The 12706-nt window shown below is 40.0% G+C and overlaps 1 protein-coding gene across 3 annotated transcripts; it reads right to left on the bottom strand.

The window, feature by feature from the left end:
- Positions 1 to 245: 245 nt before the first annotated feature.
- Positions 246 to 12295, bottom strand: apobb.2 (apolipoprotein Bb, tandem duplicate 2). 3 transcript variants are annotated; one of them, XM_026255818.1, is made up of 24 exons: positions 12212 to 12295; positions 11413 to 11442; positions 11206 to 11309; positions 10978 to 11123; positions 9937 to 10084; positions 9705 to 9857; positions 9495 to 9619; positions 9229 to 9314; positions 8695 to 9145; positions 8207 to 8318; positions 7993 to 8139; positions 7706 to 7917; positions 7433 to 7628; positions 7175 to 7354; positions 6925 to 7104; positions 6681 to 6848; positions 6403 to 6608; positions 6139 to 6306; positions 5945 to 6054; positions 5658 to 5858; positions 5371 to 5534; positions 5218 to 5276; positions 4752 to 5125; positions 246 to 4676 (listed from the first exon to the last, which is right to left on the bottom strand). In XM_026255818.1, exons 1-24 carry the CDS (start codon positions 12264 to 12266, stop codon positions 508 to 510), a joined length of 7944 nt encoding a protein of 2647 aa, XP_026111603.1. In that variant the 5' UTR covers positions 12267 to 12295; the 3' UTR covers positions 246 to 507. The 3 variants fall into 3 exon arrangements, with proteins under 3 accessions (XP_026111603.1, XP_026111604.1, XP_026111606.1); XM_026255819.1 differs by having other exon boundaries at positions 6403 to 6605; XM_026255821.1 differs by lacking the exons at positions 10978 to 11123; positions 11413 to 11442; positions 12212 to 12295 and having other exon boundaries at positions 11206 to 11291.
- Between the last annotated feature and the right edge of the window lie 411 nt (positions 12296 to 12706).

The raw sequence follows: 12706 nt of genomic DNA, 5'->3' as shown, positions 1-12706 counted from the left end.
TAATATTGCAGGTTATCTGTTCACACTTATCTGGATCGTTTATTTGGATCGTTATGGTTAATGTTACCCGAATTTACCATCACGTTGTGTTCTGGTCGTTCAGACACGGCGGGAAAGGATTTCCAGAGCAAGTTAAAGTTATCGCATTGGACTAAAACTATGTGTGTGTGTGTGTGTGTGTGTGTGTGTATGTGTGTGTGTGTGTGTGTGTTGACAATAAACAGCACAAAAGCAAAACATTTTTTAAAAATTTAATTTAATGTAGTAGGTTTTTTTTTCTTCAGTAAAGGATTGTTTCCTTACTGTTGATTGGGACAAGCAATATTTCATGGCTTTATATCTTCATCCTCAGCATAATAATGACTAATATGCTTCCATCATTGTGCTTGAGAATGACTTTTAAATGTATTGGCTCTACTTGTCTGTGATTATGTGGTCTAAGGGCAGCAAGCATACAGTAAATAAAGACCAATGTAGTTCAATACATTTTCTTGTTTTTAACAATAACTAATTGTGGTAAACAGGAATTATATGCAAGCCACCCTGATACTCTAAAAGCATAGATGGAGAAGTGAGATTGTAAGAGCACTCATACACAACCAAATCAGGTAAATCAGGTAAATTAGGTAAACCAGGTAAATCATTAAAATGCTCTACTGATATCACTGCACTTGAATTGTACCAACGAGAGAAAGAATCTATTTTGAAAGCAAACCTGTCTGATGAAAAAAATATGTCTTTATATCTTACATTGAAATCAGTATAACTTGGCTGAGTCAGGAATATGTCTACAGCAGCCATGATGGTGCTCAGGGGAACAAGATCAGTTTTACCATGAGCAGTGTGATTTATTGCAAGGTCATAATCTTCGCCAGCAATTAATGTATAGTTTGAATTAATTTCTAGCAAAGAATACATCCGGTCAAGTTCTCCCTCCACGGTCAGCTGGTCATCAATGTTAAAACACAGCTTGGAATATGTAAAGCCAATGCATCCATTTCCAGTGGTCTTCAGACTGGATTTCAGACCATCACCCTTCACAGAGATGTTAGCTTCATTATCCAATGTTCCATTCATTGTGACACCATCAGGAGATGTAGAATTGGAGGTGATTTGGCTTACAGACTCAAAGGTGAAATAGGAAAGAGTTGCATCCAGCTTCAAGGTATTCTTAGCATCTCCGTGTCCAGCAACCTCTGAGTCTGGCTGATTGAAGGTGTACTTGATTGTCAAGTTTGATTCTGCCTTTGGATGGACCTTGGTGTCAGCGGAAAGTTGATGCGCGGCATTAACAGTGAAGCCTGTTGTGTGAATCTTAGCAACAGTGTCCACAGATAACACAGCCTCCAAGTTGTCTTCCAGAGTCACAATGCTGTTATGATTGCTCTCAATGTGAGCATTCTCCATAGACAAAGAAGAGGCCAGTTTCAGTCCACTTTTTGTGGTCAGGCTAGTGGATCCATCAAGCTTCGAATTCAATTCCTGAAACACAGAATCAGTTGTGGCACTAACATGCATCAAGCAATCATTTGGATAAATACCTGTATTTGCACTAATGTTGACAATAGATGACTTTAAAGACACCTTAGAGACCATGTTGCCCAGTAAAAAAGCAAACCCACTCTTCTGGTAGATGAATTCGGCATTTAGCTCAATGGGTTGGTCATGATTCAGTTTCAGCTTTTTGACAGCTGGAATCTTGAAAATGGTTGGCACAAACATTTCTGCAGCATTTAAGAACTCAAAGCTGGCCACACTGTTCCCAACAGTGTAAATACCCATCTCTGCTTCGTTATTGTTGGCTGTGAAGTTATGGCTGTAGTTGAAATGGTCGAAAGAGGCAACTGCCACAGTGCTAAATTCTTGTAGGTCAGGGTTGAAAATAAAAGTGTAGTCATTCTGGAGATCAACAGTTGTTAACAAAGACTCATAGAGTTTGATCTTGGCATTACCCTTGTTCTGAAAGTGAATATCAACCGTGCAAGGACGAGTCATGATGTTAGCAGTGTTAGAGAGGACACCGCTGACAGGTCCAACAAGCTCAGTGTCATGGGCTGCTTTGATTTCTATACTCAAATCACTGAAGCAAGCCTTTCCAGAAGCAACCAGCAAACTGTTCTCGATAAACGGCGACTCTGATTCAACACGAGCATTAAATTCAATGTGGCTTAGGGCAACAGCATCAGCGTTCACCTTCATTTTCATCTGCAAATGTGCGCTGTCAGTGCGGCCTGTGAAAGTCAGCTTGGCCGTGCTAAGGCCCATGTTAAAATGCAGGTCACTCTTAAGGGTGCCTTCTTCAGAGAAGTCTTCAAGAGTAAATTTGCTAGATCCTGAATTTTTTACTGTCAGGGTGATTTCAGCGCCATCCTGGAAAGCTATAGCGTTCTGAACCAGGGTTACTTCACCAGACAAAGACCGTGAGGGGATTTTCACCTGGTGTTTGTATAAAGTTTCAAGAGAGAAAGATGAAGAACTAGCGTTGTTAAAAGAAGAGCCATTCAATGTTGATAAAGCCTGTTGGTCTAAACTCAAATAAACGTGTGTTAACTTGAGAGTTTCAGACACTGTAACAGGACTCATCTCAAGCATAGATATCTGTGCAGTGGAATCTAGATTGTAATTCAATATGTCATGTGTCTGGGAGGTTCCTTTAGAGTGAACAAAAGCTGTGAACAGAGGGTGTCTCTCTGAGGCGTTCTTGAACGCTGCAGAGGTTCTGACGTTGTATACAGGGCTGCTGAATGTGACCTCACCATATAGCTTTCCAAAAGATGGCATTAGAAGAGCTGTTGAAACTGGAGGAATCTGAAGAGCAACGGCAGGATGGAAGATCTCATTCAGCTTTGTGTAACTTCGGGTGGTGATCGAGCTAAGAAATATTTTAACCTTCTCAGTGATGGAAACTATCGAAGAACTAATGTGCTTTGGTACTACATTTTCAGTTAATTCCAATGCCTCACTGAAACGGTTGCCTAAATCTCTCACTAGCTTCACAAGTGCATCAATCCGAGAGTCCACCAGATTTTCCAGCTTTAATGCAAAGTCCTGGAATAGAGTTATCAAGGTATGTTTCAGCTGCACAGCTCTGCTCTCAAAGTTTGAATTAGACACAAAGTCACTAACATGCTGGGATAAGATTTCAATTTTGGAAGCAATCCCTTCTCTGTTGATGTAATTCCTCAGGGTTTCTCCCATGCTTGCAAGTGTTATTCTGATGTTGTCAGGAACTAGAAGCAAACCATCAATGAAAGGCAAGCTAATTAAATGTCTGTCATTGCTTTTGTCATACTTTAGCGAGCCAGAGACTCTGAAGTCCTGGTAAGCAGTATTGGCGGTGTTTAACACATTGGTTTGCACAGTTCCAGACCCTTCCAGGCCAAAACGTGCTGGTGTATTGTAACCGTTGATTTGCTGATTGATGGCATGGTTGTTCACTCCAGCCTTAACCGTCACTTTAGTCTTTTGTTCAGATGGGATCAGCAGAGTGTCAGACATGCTCTCAAAACGTGATTTGATGTTGACACTGTCTATGTCAAGGAGCGTTGAGATTGTGAATTCATGAATATGAGCAAATGATTGTGGTTCTACTTCCAGGAGGACTTTTGCATTAAAGTCACAATTAACATGTCCATACAAGTATATGTCATTATCACCATTAGCATAGCCATCAAATTTAAAACTGAATGGAATAGTTGTACCGTAAGTATTGGTTTCCACACGTAACACCATGGAGTCGAAACGTAGATGATTCTTGATCCTGCCGGAAAGTCCAGCCATCTCTATGTCAGTGTTTTGGATAATGCGTGTTCCCATGATATTTCCAATTGTTTTGCACCTAGCAGTGACATTTAGATCTTTATAGTTGATCTCAAAGGTCTGTTTGAGCTCCTCCATAGTAAATGCGCTTTGGAGTGAGGTTGTGCCACTGGTGGTCAGGCCGTCCATATTGAGGTTCAGATTGGCTTTGTGTGCAGCCGCGTGTCCCATAAGTTTAGCAGAGGCATCACTGTGAATCGCTAGACCATTGATATCAAATACTCCTGCAATCAGGGAATGGATACGTTCTTCAGAGATGTCAGTAGAGGTCTCAATCTTAGCACTGACTGCTTCAGCACCAGCTCTGGTCTCAACCATGTTTTGGATCTTCAGGCCAAAAGCTTGTGTTTTTGTATGAGAATTTAGAGCAAGCTGAAATTCCTTGAAGGTGATATTAGCAGTGTTTGTTAGATGGTCATCAGATGCTGTAGTGTTGGATTGAATTATCAGTCCTCCATTAGCAAAAGCTAAAGCAAAGGAGTTTCGAGCTTGAAGAAGAGTTGAGTCTACTTTCAATGAAGAATCAATCTTTGCTTCTTGTCTGGATGGGAGTAGAGAGACTGACTGGGTAAGGACTCCAGAACCATTGACTGAACCAGCTTCGAAGGATCCTTCCAGGTTTCCATCTCCAGAGATCTCCTCATTATCAACTTCAAAAGCTCCACTATGCTCAACTGAAATCTGTACTCCAAAATGGCTAATTACGTCAAGCTTGCTTTTGGATTTCACACTGAGTTTTTCAGCAAGTTTTACTTTCTCCTCAGCTGTGATGGTGGCTTCAAAAATCTTGTGGCGAACCACTGTTTTTACGTTTTTCATTAGAGAATTGGCAGATGTGGGCTCAACAAGAGCAGATCCTGTGCAATAAATGAAAATGAATCAATCAAAATGCAATCATTCAAATCAAGTGCATACAATACTTTTTTTTTTACCTTCAACCTTTATGGATAGGAGGTCAACAGGACTTGTTCCTGTAACTTCAAACTTAGCAGAATAACGTAGGTCTGCAGAAGGATCTCTGGCAACAGACAAGGCTGTTTCTAAGTTGTAGAAGTTGCTGCTTAGTTTTCCGGACATTTCTGTCATGTTAAGAGTCGGCACAGACAGCAACACACTCATAGGAATGGAGACCTCTGGAAGAATAATGCTAGTAGCTTCAATTTCCAGATCAAGATGAGGTATAATCAGATTTGGGGTGGAGATAGATGTCGGAAAGTTTAGATCTCTAGTGGATTTTCCACCCAAGGGCAAGGGAAGAGTGATGGTATAGTAAGGATGGCCAAAGAGATAATGAGCAGAAATCTCTCTGTTTAAAAACATGTAATGTACATTTTAACTACAGTTTAACCGTTTCGTATTGCGTGCAGAAGGTTCACCATATTAGAGACGTTAACTCACACATTCAGGAACAGTCTTTCAGGAATAGCGAAAACAGGCAAAGCAGGAACGCCCAAATACTGCACAATTGGAATATCAACAATGTCAGTTTATTTAATTAAAAACATTTCCTTTGTCAAAAGGTGATGAAAAAAATGGAGTTCATTAACTTACCGCAGCTGACTTTGCCAGGATATCACGGAATTGTTTTTCACTCTGGGCAATCTGGCCATCAATAAAGCTATCGACGATGGTTTCAGTAGCGTTGATGTTGGGAATGATTCTTTGAATCTCAGAATTGACATGAGACTTTAATTCAGCCTCAATCTTCTCGTTCTCTGAGATTAAAGAGATATTTGATCATTTGATTTGTCAATATCTGATTTGTTCAAAATCGTGTATTAAATAATTAGCCAAAATTTTCTATTAATCATATGACAGAAATAATTTTGGACACATACCCAATTTCAGGATGAGTGTTTGAACAGAAGTCGTCTCAGGGAGTTTTAGGTCACTCTTAAGTTCCAATGTCAACTTCTCATCGTGCTTTAGTTTTGCAGAAACTTTAGAATAAAGCTGAAGAGGGGCAATGAGCAACTCTGATGAAACAGTGTGTTGCTTTCTTTTTAACATTACTGTATTTGTGGCCTCAAAGGGTGTTCCTGATAGTAATCAAATGACAGTTATCTTAAAGGCAGATTTTCTTTTTCATGGTGTTCAAGCAAATAATTAGTAGTCTGTCTTGTACCTTCAGCCTTTATTCTCAAAGTGACTTTGTCTGAATCATCTTCATGGGTGTAGCTGATGGTGGCAGTATACTCGGTGACCTCTACCGATGGGTAGAGTGTAACACTAAATCTAAACACAGATGCAGTGTGGATGAAAAATACTGTCCTAGGAATAATTAGATTTAAATATCAGTGTATAGATGATTTTTATTACCTCATATCACTATTGAGTGGAAGAAAAGGGACGGCATCAACAGGATACTTAAGGACTGTACAGTGCTTCCATCCAGGGAAAACAGGAGCACATACTTCCGCATTAATATACTCGCCAGTGGCATTAATGGGCAAAATCATGGCACCCACAACTGACACCAGAGAACTGCTATATATGAAGAACAATAAAAATGTATTTAAAATACCTATTTGAATTGTTTTAATGCCAGTTTTCTTTTCTCCATTTCAAGTCAAGATGTCTTACGTCACACTGATTAACTCAGTTGGCTCTCGAGGAACTGGAATGGAAAGCTTGAGCTGGTTGTTGGTCAAAGAGAGCTTTGCTCCAAGGCCACTCTCATGATAGATGTTAGTGTGCATCTCCAGACCGGAGAGAATGTAGTCTGGGAAGTGAGTCCCAATCTCAGTCACAAACTCAATGCCAGTAGACAGCGTCAATGCAAATTCCTTCTGTGGTGTAGTCATGTTAATTAATTTTTGTATAATAGCAGAAATGAAAGATAAATATTGCGTTGGACTCACCGTGCCTGGACTAAAGCTCAATCCTCCTTTGATTCCAGGTGTAAAGGTACCAGACAGAGCAACTCTCAATGGAAAGCCAGCGCCGGTGGGCAGAAAGAACTCATTATCCATGAAGATGTAGTGAAGGAAAAGCTCATTGTCCACACTTGAAAGCAGTCTTTTAGCAAACTGTTTTAAAAATATAAGTCACATTGACTGTGTACGTAATTGCATTCATAAATATGGTTGGAAAAGCTATACTCACATCAGTGGGGATCATCTTAAGGAGATCATGAATCATCTTGCCATCTTTTGCATTGAGATAGCCAAGTTCAGCACCCAGAAGCCTGAGGTACACCATCGCTTCAGGGCTATCCTGGGCCTTCAAGTTTTCAAGAAGCTTGTTGACATTATCACGGATTTCGTTGACTATATTTTGAATAGCCTACAGCACAAAGAAAATGGAGATTGGAATCCTGCTATGAAGAAATATGTCCATTTACTACATGTAATACCTGTCTCTTTTTCCTTTCATTCCTCATGATTGGCAGCATGTTGTCCAAGACCTCGATGAGTTGGGCGGGCATATTGTCGGTGGCGTATAAAGTGGTCTTCATGACAGTGTCTGGGAAGAATCCATCATCACCAAAGAGGGCCTCCACAATAGGCTCAAAGCCCTTACCCTCCATGCCAATCTGAAAACAAGAATAAAACCCCATTGCATTCATACCTAACACATCAAGTAAATGCCAGACTTGCATTGGACTCTGTACCTCAAAGAAGTCCATATCAAATCCAAAAGCATTCAAGGTCATCTCCAGCATAAGCTCCCTTGGCAGTTCGTTGGGAGATTCAAAGATCATATTTCCCTCTAAAGATCCAAGTCTATAGTATCGAGAGAGTTTGGTGGGTTCCATGATCATTCCAATTTCATTACCTTGAAAGGCCTCTCGAACCTTCCACCTCAGGCTAGGGAGTAAAAATAACAAGATTACATTTTCTTCTGAAAAGTTGATAAGTTATTCATATTCATCCTCCATACTTACTCCAGAGTCTCTGGTGCTGTAGAGCTCAAGATGTTGGTGATATGAGAGATGATGAAGCTCTTGGCCTGATGGTTTTCCTCAACATGGACAGCTGCTGCCAACTGAGCCAGTTCAGCAGGTGTAGGGTTCTTCATCAAGATCAGGTAGGCAGCAACACGCTTCTGTACGGATGCATCTCTGTCTAGAACAGCATGCATGAGCACCTCACGACCCTATTAAAAGGCATGAAATTATCTCTAGACTGACTTCAGGATAGCCAAGAGCTGTGGGCATATTTACTAGCTCACCTCCTCAGGTACAGTAATTTGTCTGTAGACCTGGATGGCAGCATGCTGAACTGAAGGGGATGCAATCGGATGGTTGATGCATTGAATAACAGCAGAATGCAAAGCAGGGCGTGCAGCTCCCAATGCAACCACCATGTTGCCAATGACCTGGAAGATGATGCTTAGCCGTAGAGTGTGAAGTTTAATCAGCGTGTATGAATTTGTGTGTACATACCCTTAGAGAAAGAAAGACGTGTTCCTGGTCACCTGTGCAATCATCAATCTGTTCAAGGGCATAATCAGCCACTGCTTGGATCTCATTGGTGACTCCATCGGTCTCATAGAGCCTTAGGTCACACAGAGAACACAATATGTTCTTTTGATCAAATAGTGATAATTCTACATACTACGCACACGTATGCAAAACATGGATGAGAGTCAGTGGGAAAAATCAGATAGTTGTCTGAAAATGTCTTTTCACATGGTTGCAAATTAAGGTGCACCACATTAATGTATTTGGCAGATGCTTTTATCCATTGCACTCAAGATTTACTTTTTATCAGTTTATGCATTCCCTGGAAAGTTGAACCCAAGACCTTGGAACCATCCTCTTCTTTCTGAGCTACACAGAACTACCAGTTGGTTAAATCTTAAGTCATATGTTAGTTGATTTACTTTTACCTTAGAGTAAAAAAAAAAAATATCTAGAGACATGTCCCTTACCTTCTCACAGCTTGGCTGAGAGCATAGTATATGGGCTTGGTCGGCTTGAACTTTGCCATCGCCAACATTTCCTTCACAAGGACTCGCGAGGACTGGGGTATCATTCCCATCCCGTACACGGCAGCGTCGATCTCAACTGACGACCTGTCAAAGGTCCTGAAAATCTGCATGATAGCACTGTTGCATTCTGGGGTGCCGCATTGTAGCAAAACCTGGTACGTCAAAAACCGAGAGATCTCCAGGGCCTCAGGAACAATGGCTGTCAAGGTTTCAGCTTCCATCTTGCGGATCATAGCTATAAGCTTGTGGGCCAAGTGGGCTCTCTTGCGTCCATCGTTGGTCTTGGAAAGGCTCGAAAGTTCCCTCAGAACAGCAAGAGCAGCGTCTTTATCCTGGATGGGGCTCATGTCAACACTGCGGTCAAGATGGAGGGGTTTCATATTGGCCACATCTGGAGGCATAACAACACGTTTTGCATTTGGTTTGACATTACAAGCATGTTATGAACATTGACAACAAAAATCGTTATCTTACTGTGTTCAAAGACTTTGTCATTGTACTCAGCAACTCCTACAAGATTCAAGGCCTGTTTACCAGTATTGGTCACTCCATTTCTTCCCCTAGTCAAAGCCATAGAGACAAACATCAGAAGTGCATTACCATCCAGCTACATTGACATAATCAAGCAATTAACGTTTATGCATTTGGGAGATTGCATTGCATTTGCATTTAAGGTGTGCATGTTACCACTTCATGCATTCCCTGGGAATCAAATCCATGCTCTGCACTGTTTTACTAACTTGTATGAGAAAGGAACAAGGAAATGTTTTTCAGTGCAACTTCCAGAGGTCATGTGGTGCTGCTCATTATCAAACTTGTAGTTGCAGGTCTGGTTGCTCCACATCAGTTGAGCAAGAGAATGGTGCTTTGAAAGAGAGAAAGATAAACATTGGAAATCTCACTCAAACTGGGATTTTACACGAAACTTAAACCTAAAACTAAGAATTCACCAAGCCGGTGATGAGGGCCAAGGGACTGGTGTGGTCCTTGATTGGTCTGAACTTGTCACATTTGGACAGGTCTCTGTTTAGGGTGACTTCAGTGTCGATGTCTTCTCTGGTTTTCACGACGTAGTCAGTCTCACACAGGCCATAGATGGTGGGCTGGAATGGAAACATCAATATCAGAGGAAGAGTTGGTGTGACCATCTTTCTCTTTCAAGAGTGAAGTTTATCAACAGACCATCTCTTTGTTCCCGTCCTCCTCGAGCACAGGGACAGCAAGAGCCGAGATGATTCCCCTCTTTATATTGAGGATGTTTATTAGCTCCCCCTCCTCAGGGAAAAGCTTGATTTGATCATCTCCCTCAACGGTGAACTTCAGAGGATGTCTGAACAAAGAGAGAAGAGTTTGTTGAATATAACAGATATGTCTTTCTTGCAGATTAATATTTGCATGGACAGATTTTACATGCGTGACAGAAAAAACAGCAAACACTTAAGGTTTGTTCACACCAAGAATGATAACCATAACTATACGGTTTTAACAATTGTTCTAATCTGATGAATGTAGCGTCCACAAAGAATCAATTCGGAGGTCTTGGGAATCAAGAATCATTCCCAAAGGCTGGAATCAGTTCCATGAAAGGGATTTGACGCCTCTTTGAAGCCCTTTTTGTTTTCTTAATTGCCACTGGGTTGATTGTTAATAGTCTTGGGAAGTCTGATTCACATCTATGAACCGGTTCGTTTCGGACAGTTCGTTTAATGAATCGGTTAAGAGAAACTGTTCCAGTCTGTTTCCTATCATGAATTTTTGCACCTAAAACATACAATATAGACATTTGATGCACAAAAATGGATTTTCAGTTGTCTAAAGAATATAAAAATGTATTTTTTACTCATTATTTAGCCTGAAATGGCTTGTTCTGTTGTCTACAATGCAAGGTTTTGAGCACCGCACCGGAATACATGAAGATATAATAGATGGTGATAATAATCAAGGAAGAGGACGTAAGCCTTCGAATCTTGTATTCACATCTATAAAGAAAAAAATAACCAGTGTGGAATCGATTCGATTCCAAAGTCGACTACAGAACCAGGAATCAGAATTAATCCAAAATTTCAGAATCGAACAGCCATAGATTAACAATGAAAAGGCGATCAGAATTAGACTTTAAAGAGCTTGTGCATTTAAAGTGGCGGACTAAAACTGCAATGCACCCTTATAATAAACACATGGACGCTAGTATTGTTATTGTTCTCGCTGTGAACAGGCCTTTACTTCTCCATGGCGGTTTTGAAGTCCTCGGTGCCAGCAGAAGCTCCAAACACTGGGTTTCCGTCTGCAGTGACGCCAGTCGCTTCTCTCAGCTTGCATTCGGTGGTGCGCAAGATATAACTGCAGGTACCAGGAACTGCAATCTCAACCTAATGCGATATTCACACTGCATTGTTGACAAAACGTTAGTGACTTTAGTGTTTGACGTACGGAAATGAGCTCATACTCTACCTTACAGCTGGCCTCTGGGCCATTGACCGCCTCATTCAAAGCATTCAAGGACTCGGTCTGATAGAAGTAGTCATACTTGTTGAAGGCTTTGTATCTTTTGGCCACTAGGAGCAGCAGAGCAATTTATTAAAAACATTATAAATAAATGCACTTTATAAAAAATCAGGTTTGCATGTAGATTCTGCAGAATAGTGAAAGGAGACATACTCAAGCATGACGGTCCTTCATCCTGCGCGTCTGTAACACGAAATAAAAATGCATGTCATTAATCTCTAATCAGGGATGAAAACATCCAAAATGTGAATCTCTATTAGTCAAAGTTCTTTATTGCAATGGCATTGCAATGAGAAAAGACAAGTTCATGCATAAATGGTCTAATTTCATATGAATCTAATAAATTATCCTATTAAAAACAACTAGCAGCTTTTATGAACTTTTGACCCTATGTCTACACAAATTCCTGTTTATACAATAGCCACCCATGTCTTATGTATTTCTTTAAATTGGTTCTGATTATTTGTATGTTCGGAAATATTCTTCATGTTATTAGTTTAGTTTTTTACTGATTCTGATAAGTCAGTTTATATTGATTATTCAGATTTTTGTTATATCGAAATCTAATAAATAATAAATGTATAATAAATAAATAAATAATGAACTAAAAAAAATAATTCAAAGAAAAAACTAAATTGGCAGATTATTATTATTATATATATATAATTTATTTATTTTTATTTTTTTCAGGATAAAACACCATTAAAAAAACATGTTTTTATTTTCATTTAAGAATGTTTATATATTTGAACTGGTAAAAAGACATAAATACTGATGAGGAAAAGCCCTTTTTGACATCTAAAAGAATCTTTTTCAATGAATTTCACACTGAACTGAATCCACGTTTGATTTGAGCTTTATAACTACAGCTTTAACACTGTTATCGTCCCGTTTGAAACTCTCTGAATTGTACGAAGCACTATCAGAACGACTGTGACTTGACTAAACTCACTTGACAAGGCGACGGCGCTCAGAAACAGCAAAAGACGGAGCTCATTGTGACCCATGATGCTTCAGTACGTCTCTCAGATTTCTGACCAGGAGGTTTATAGCACACCAGACTTGTGTGTTAACATTTCAGCCCGACTCCAAAGTTCACAGAATAAAGCTAATAGAGTTTGACATTGATTTTCTGTTTTAGCACAAACAGGTTTAAACATTAGAGCAGTGTATTTGGACAAAACGTTCAATATTTAACATTTTGAATGAACACAAACGGATGTTAAATATCTGGTTTCTAGCATTTATGAGCCAACAAAAAGAAAAAGTGATGGTTTATATTTATTCCATGCGATTCGTCTCGATCACAGTATCACTATAAATTGCATAATACAACATGTGCAATTTCCAAATCTTGCTCGGTCGATAAGTTGTGACTAAACAAGGACTTTGTGACACACACACTCAGACGAACCTGCAGGAAATACTCATACACTGATCTCATCAT

Source organism: Carassius auratus, unplaced genomic scaffold (genome assembly GCF_003368295.1).
Source record: "Carassius auratus strain Wakin unplaced genomic scaffold, ASM336829v1 scaf_tig00047001, whole genome shotgun sequence".
Taxonomy (NCBI): Eukaryota; Metazoa; Chordata; class Actinopteri; order Cypriniformes; family Cyprinidae; genus Carassius; species Carassius auratus.
Note: the sequence above shows the minus strand (reverse complement) of the source record. Positions and strands in the feature narration are given on the sequence as shown.

What these genes read in the sequence shown, in the direction of transcription:
- apobb.2 (XM_026255818.1), bottom strand. Translation starts at nt 12,266, where the DNA reads ATGGGTCACAATGAGCTCCGTCTTTTGCTGTTTCTGAGCGCCGTCGCC. An exon ending in TGGCCCTCATCACCGGCTTG is followed by an intron (nt 9,620 to 9,704) that starts GTGAATTCTTAG and finishes TCTCTTTCAAAG; the next exon opens with CACCATTCTCTTGCTCAACT. An exon ending in TTAAGATGATCCCCACTGAT is followed by an intron (nt 6,849 to 6,924) that starts GTGAGTATAGCT and finishes TTTTTAAAACAG; the next exon opens with TTTGCTAAAAGACTGCTTTC.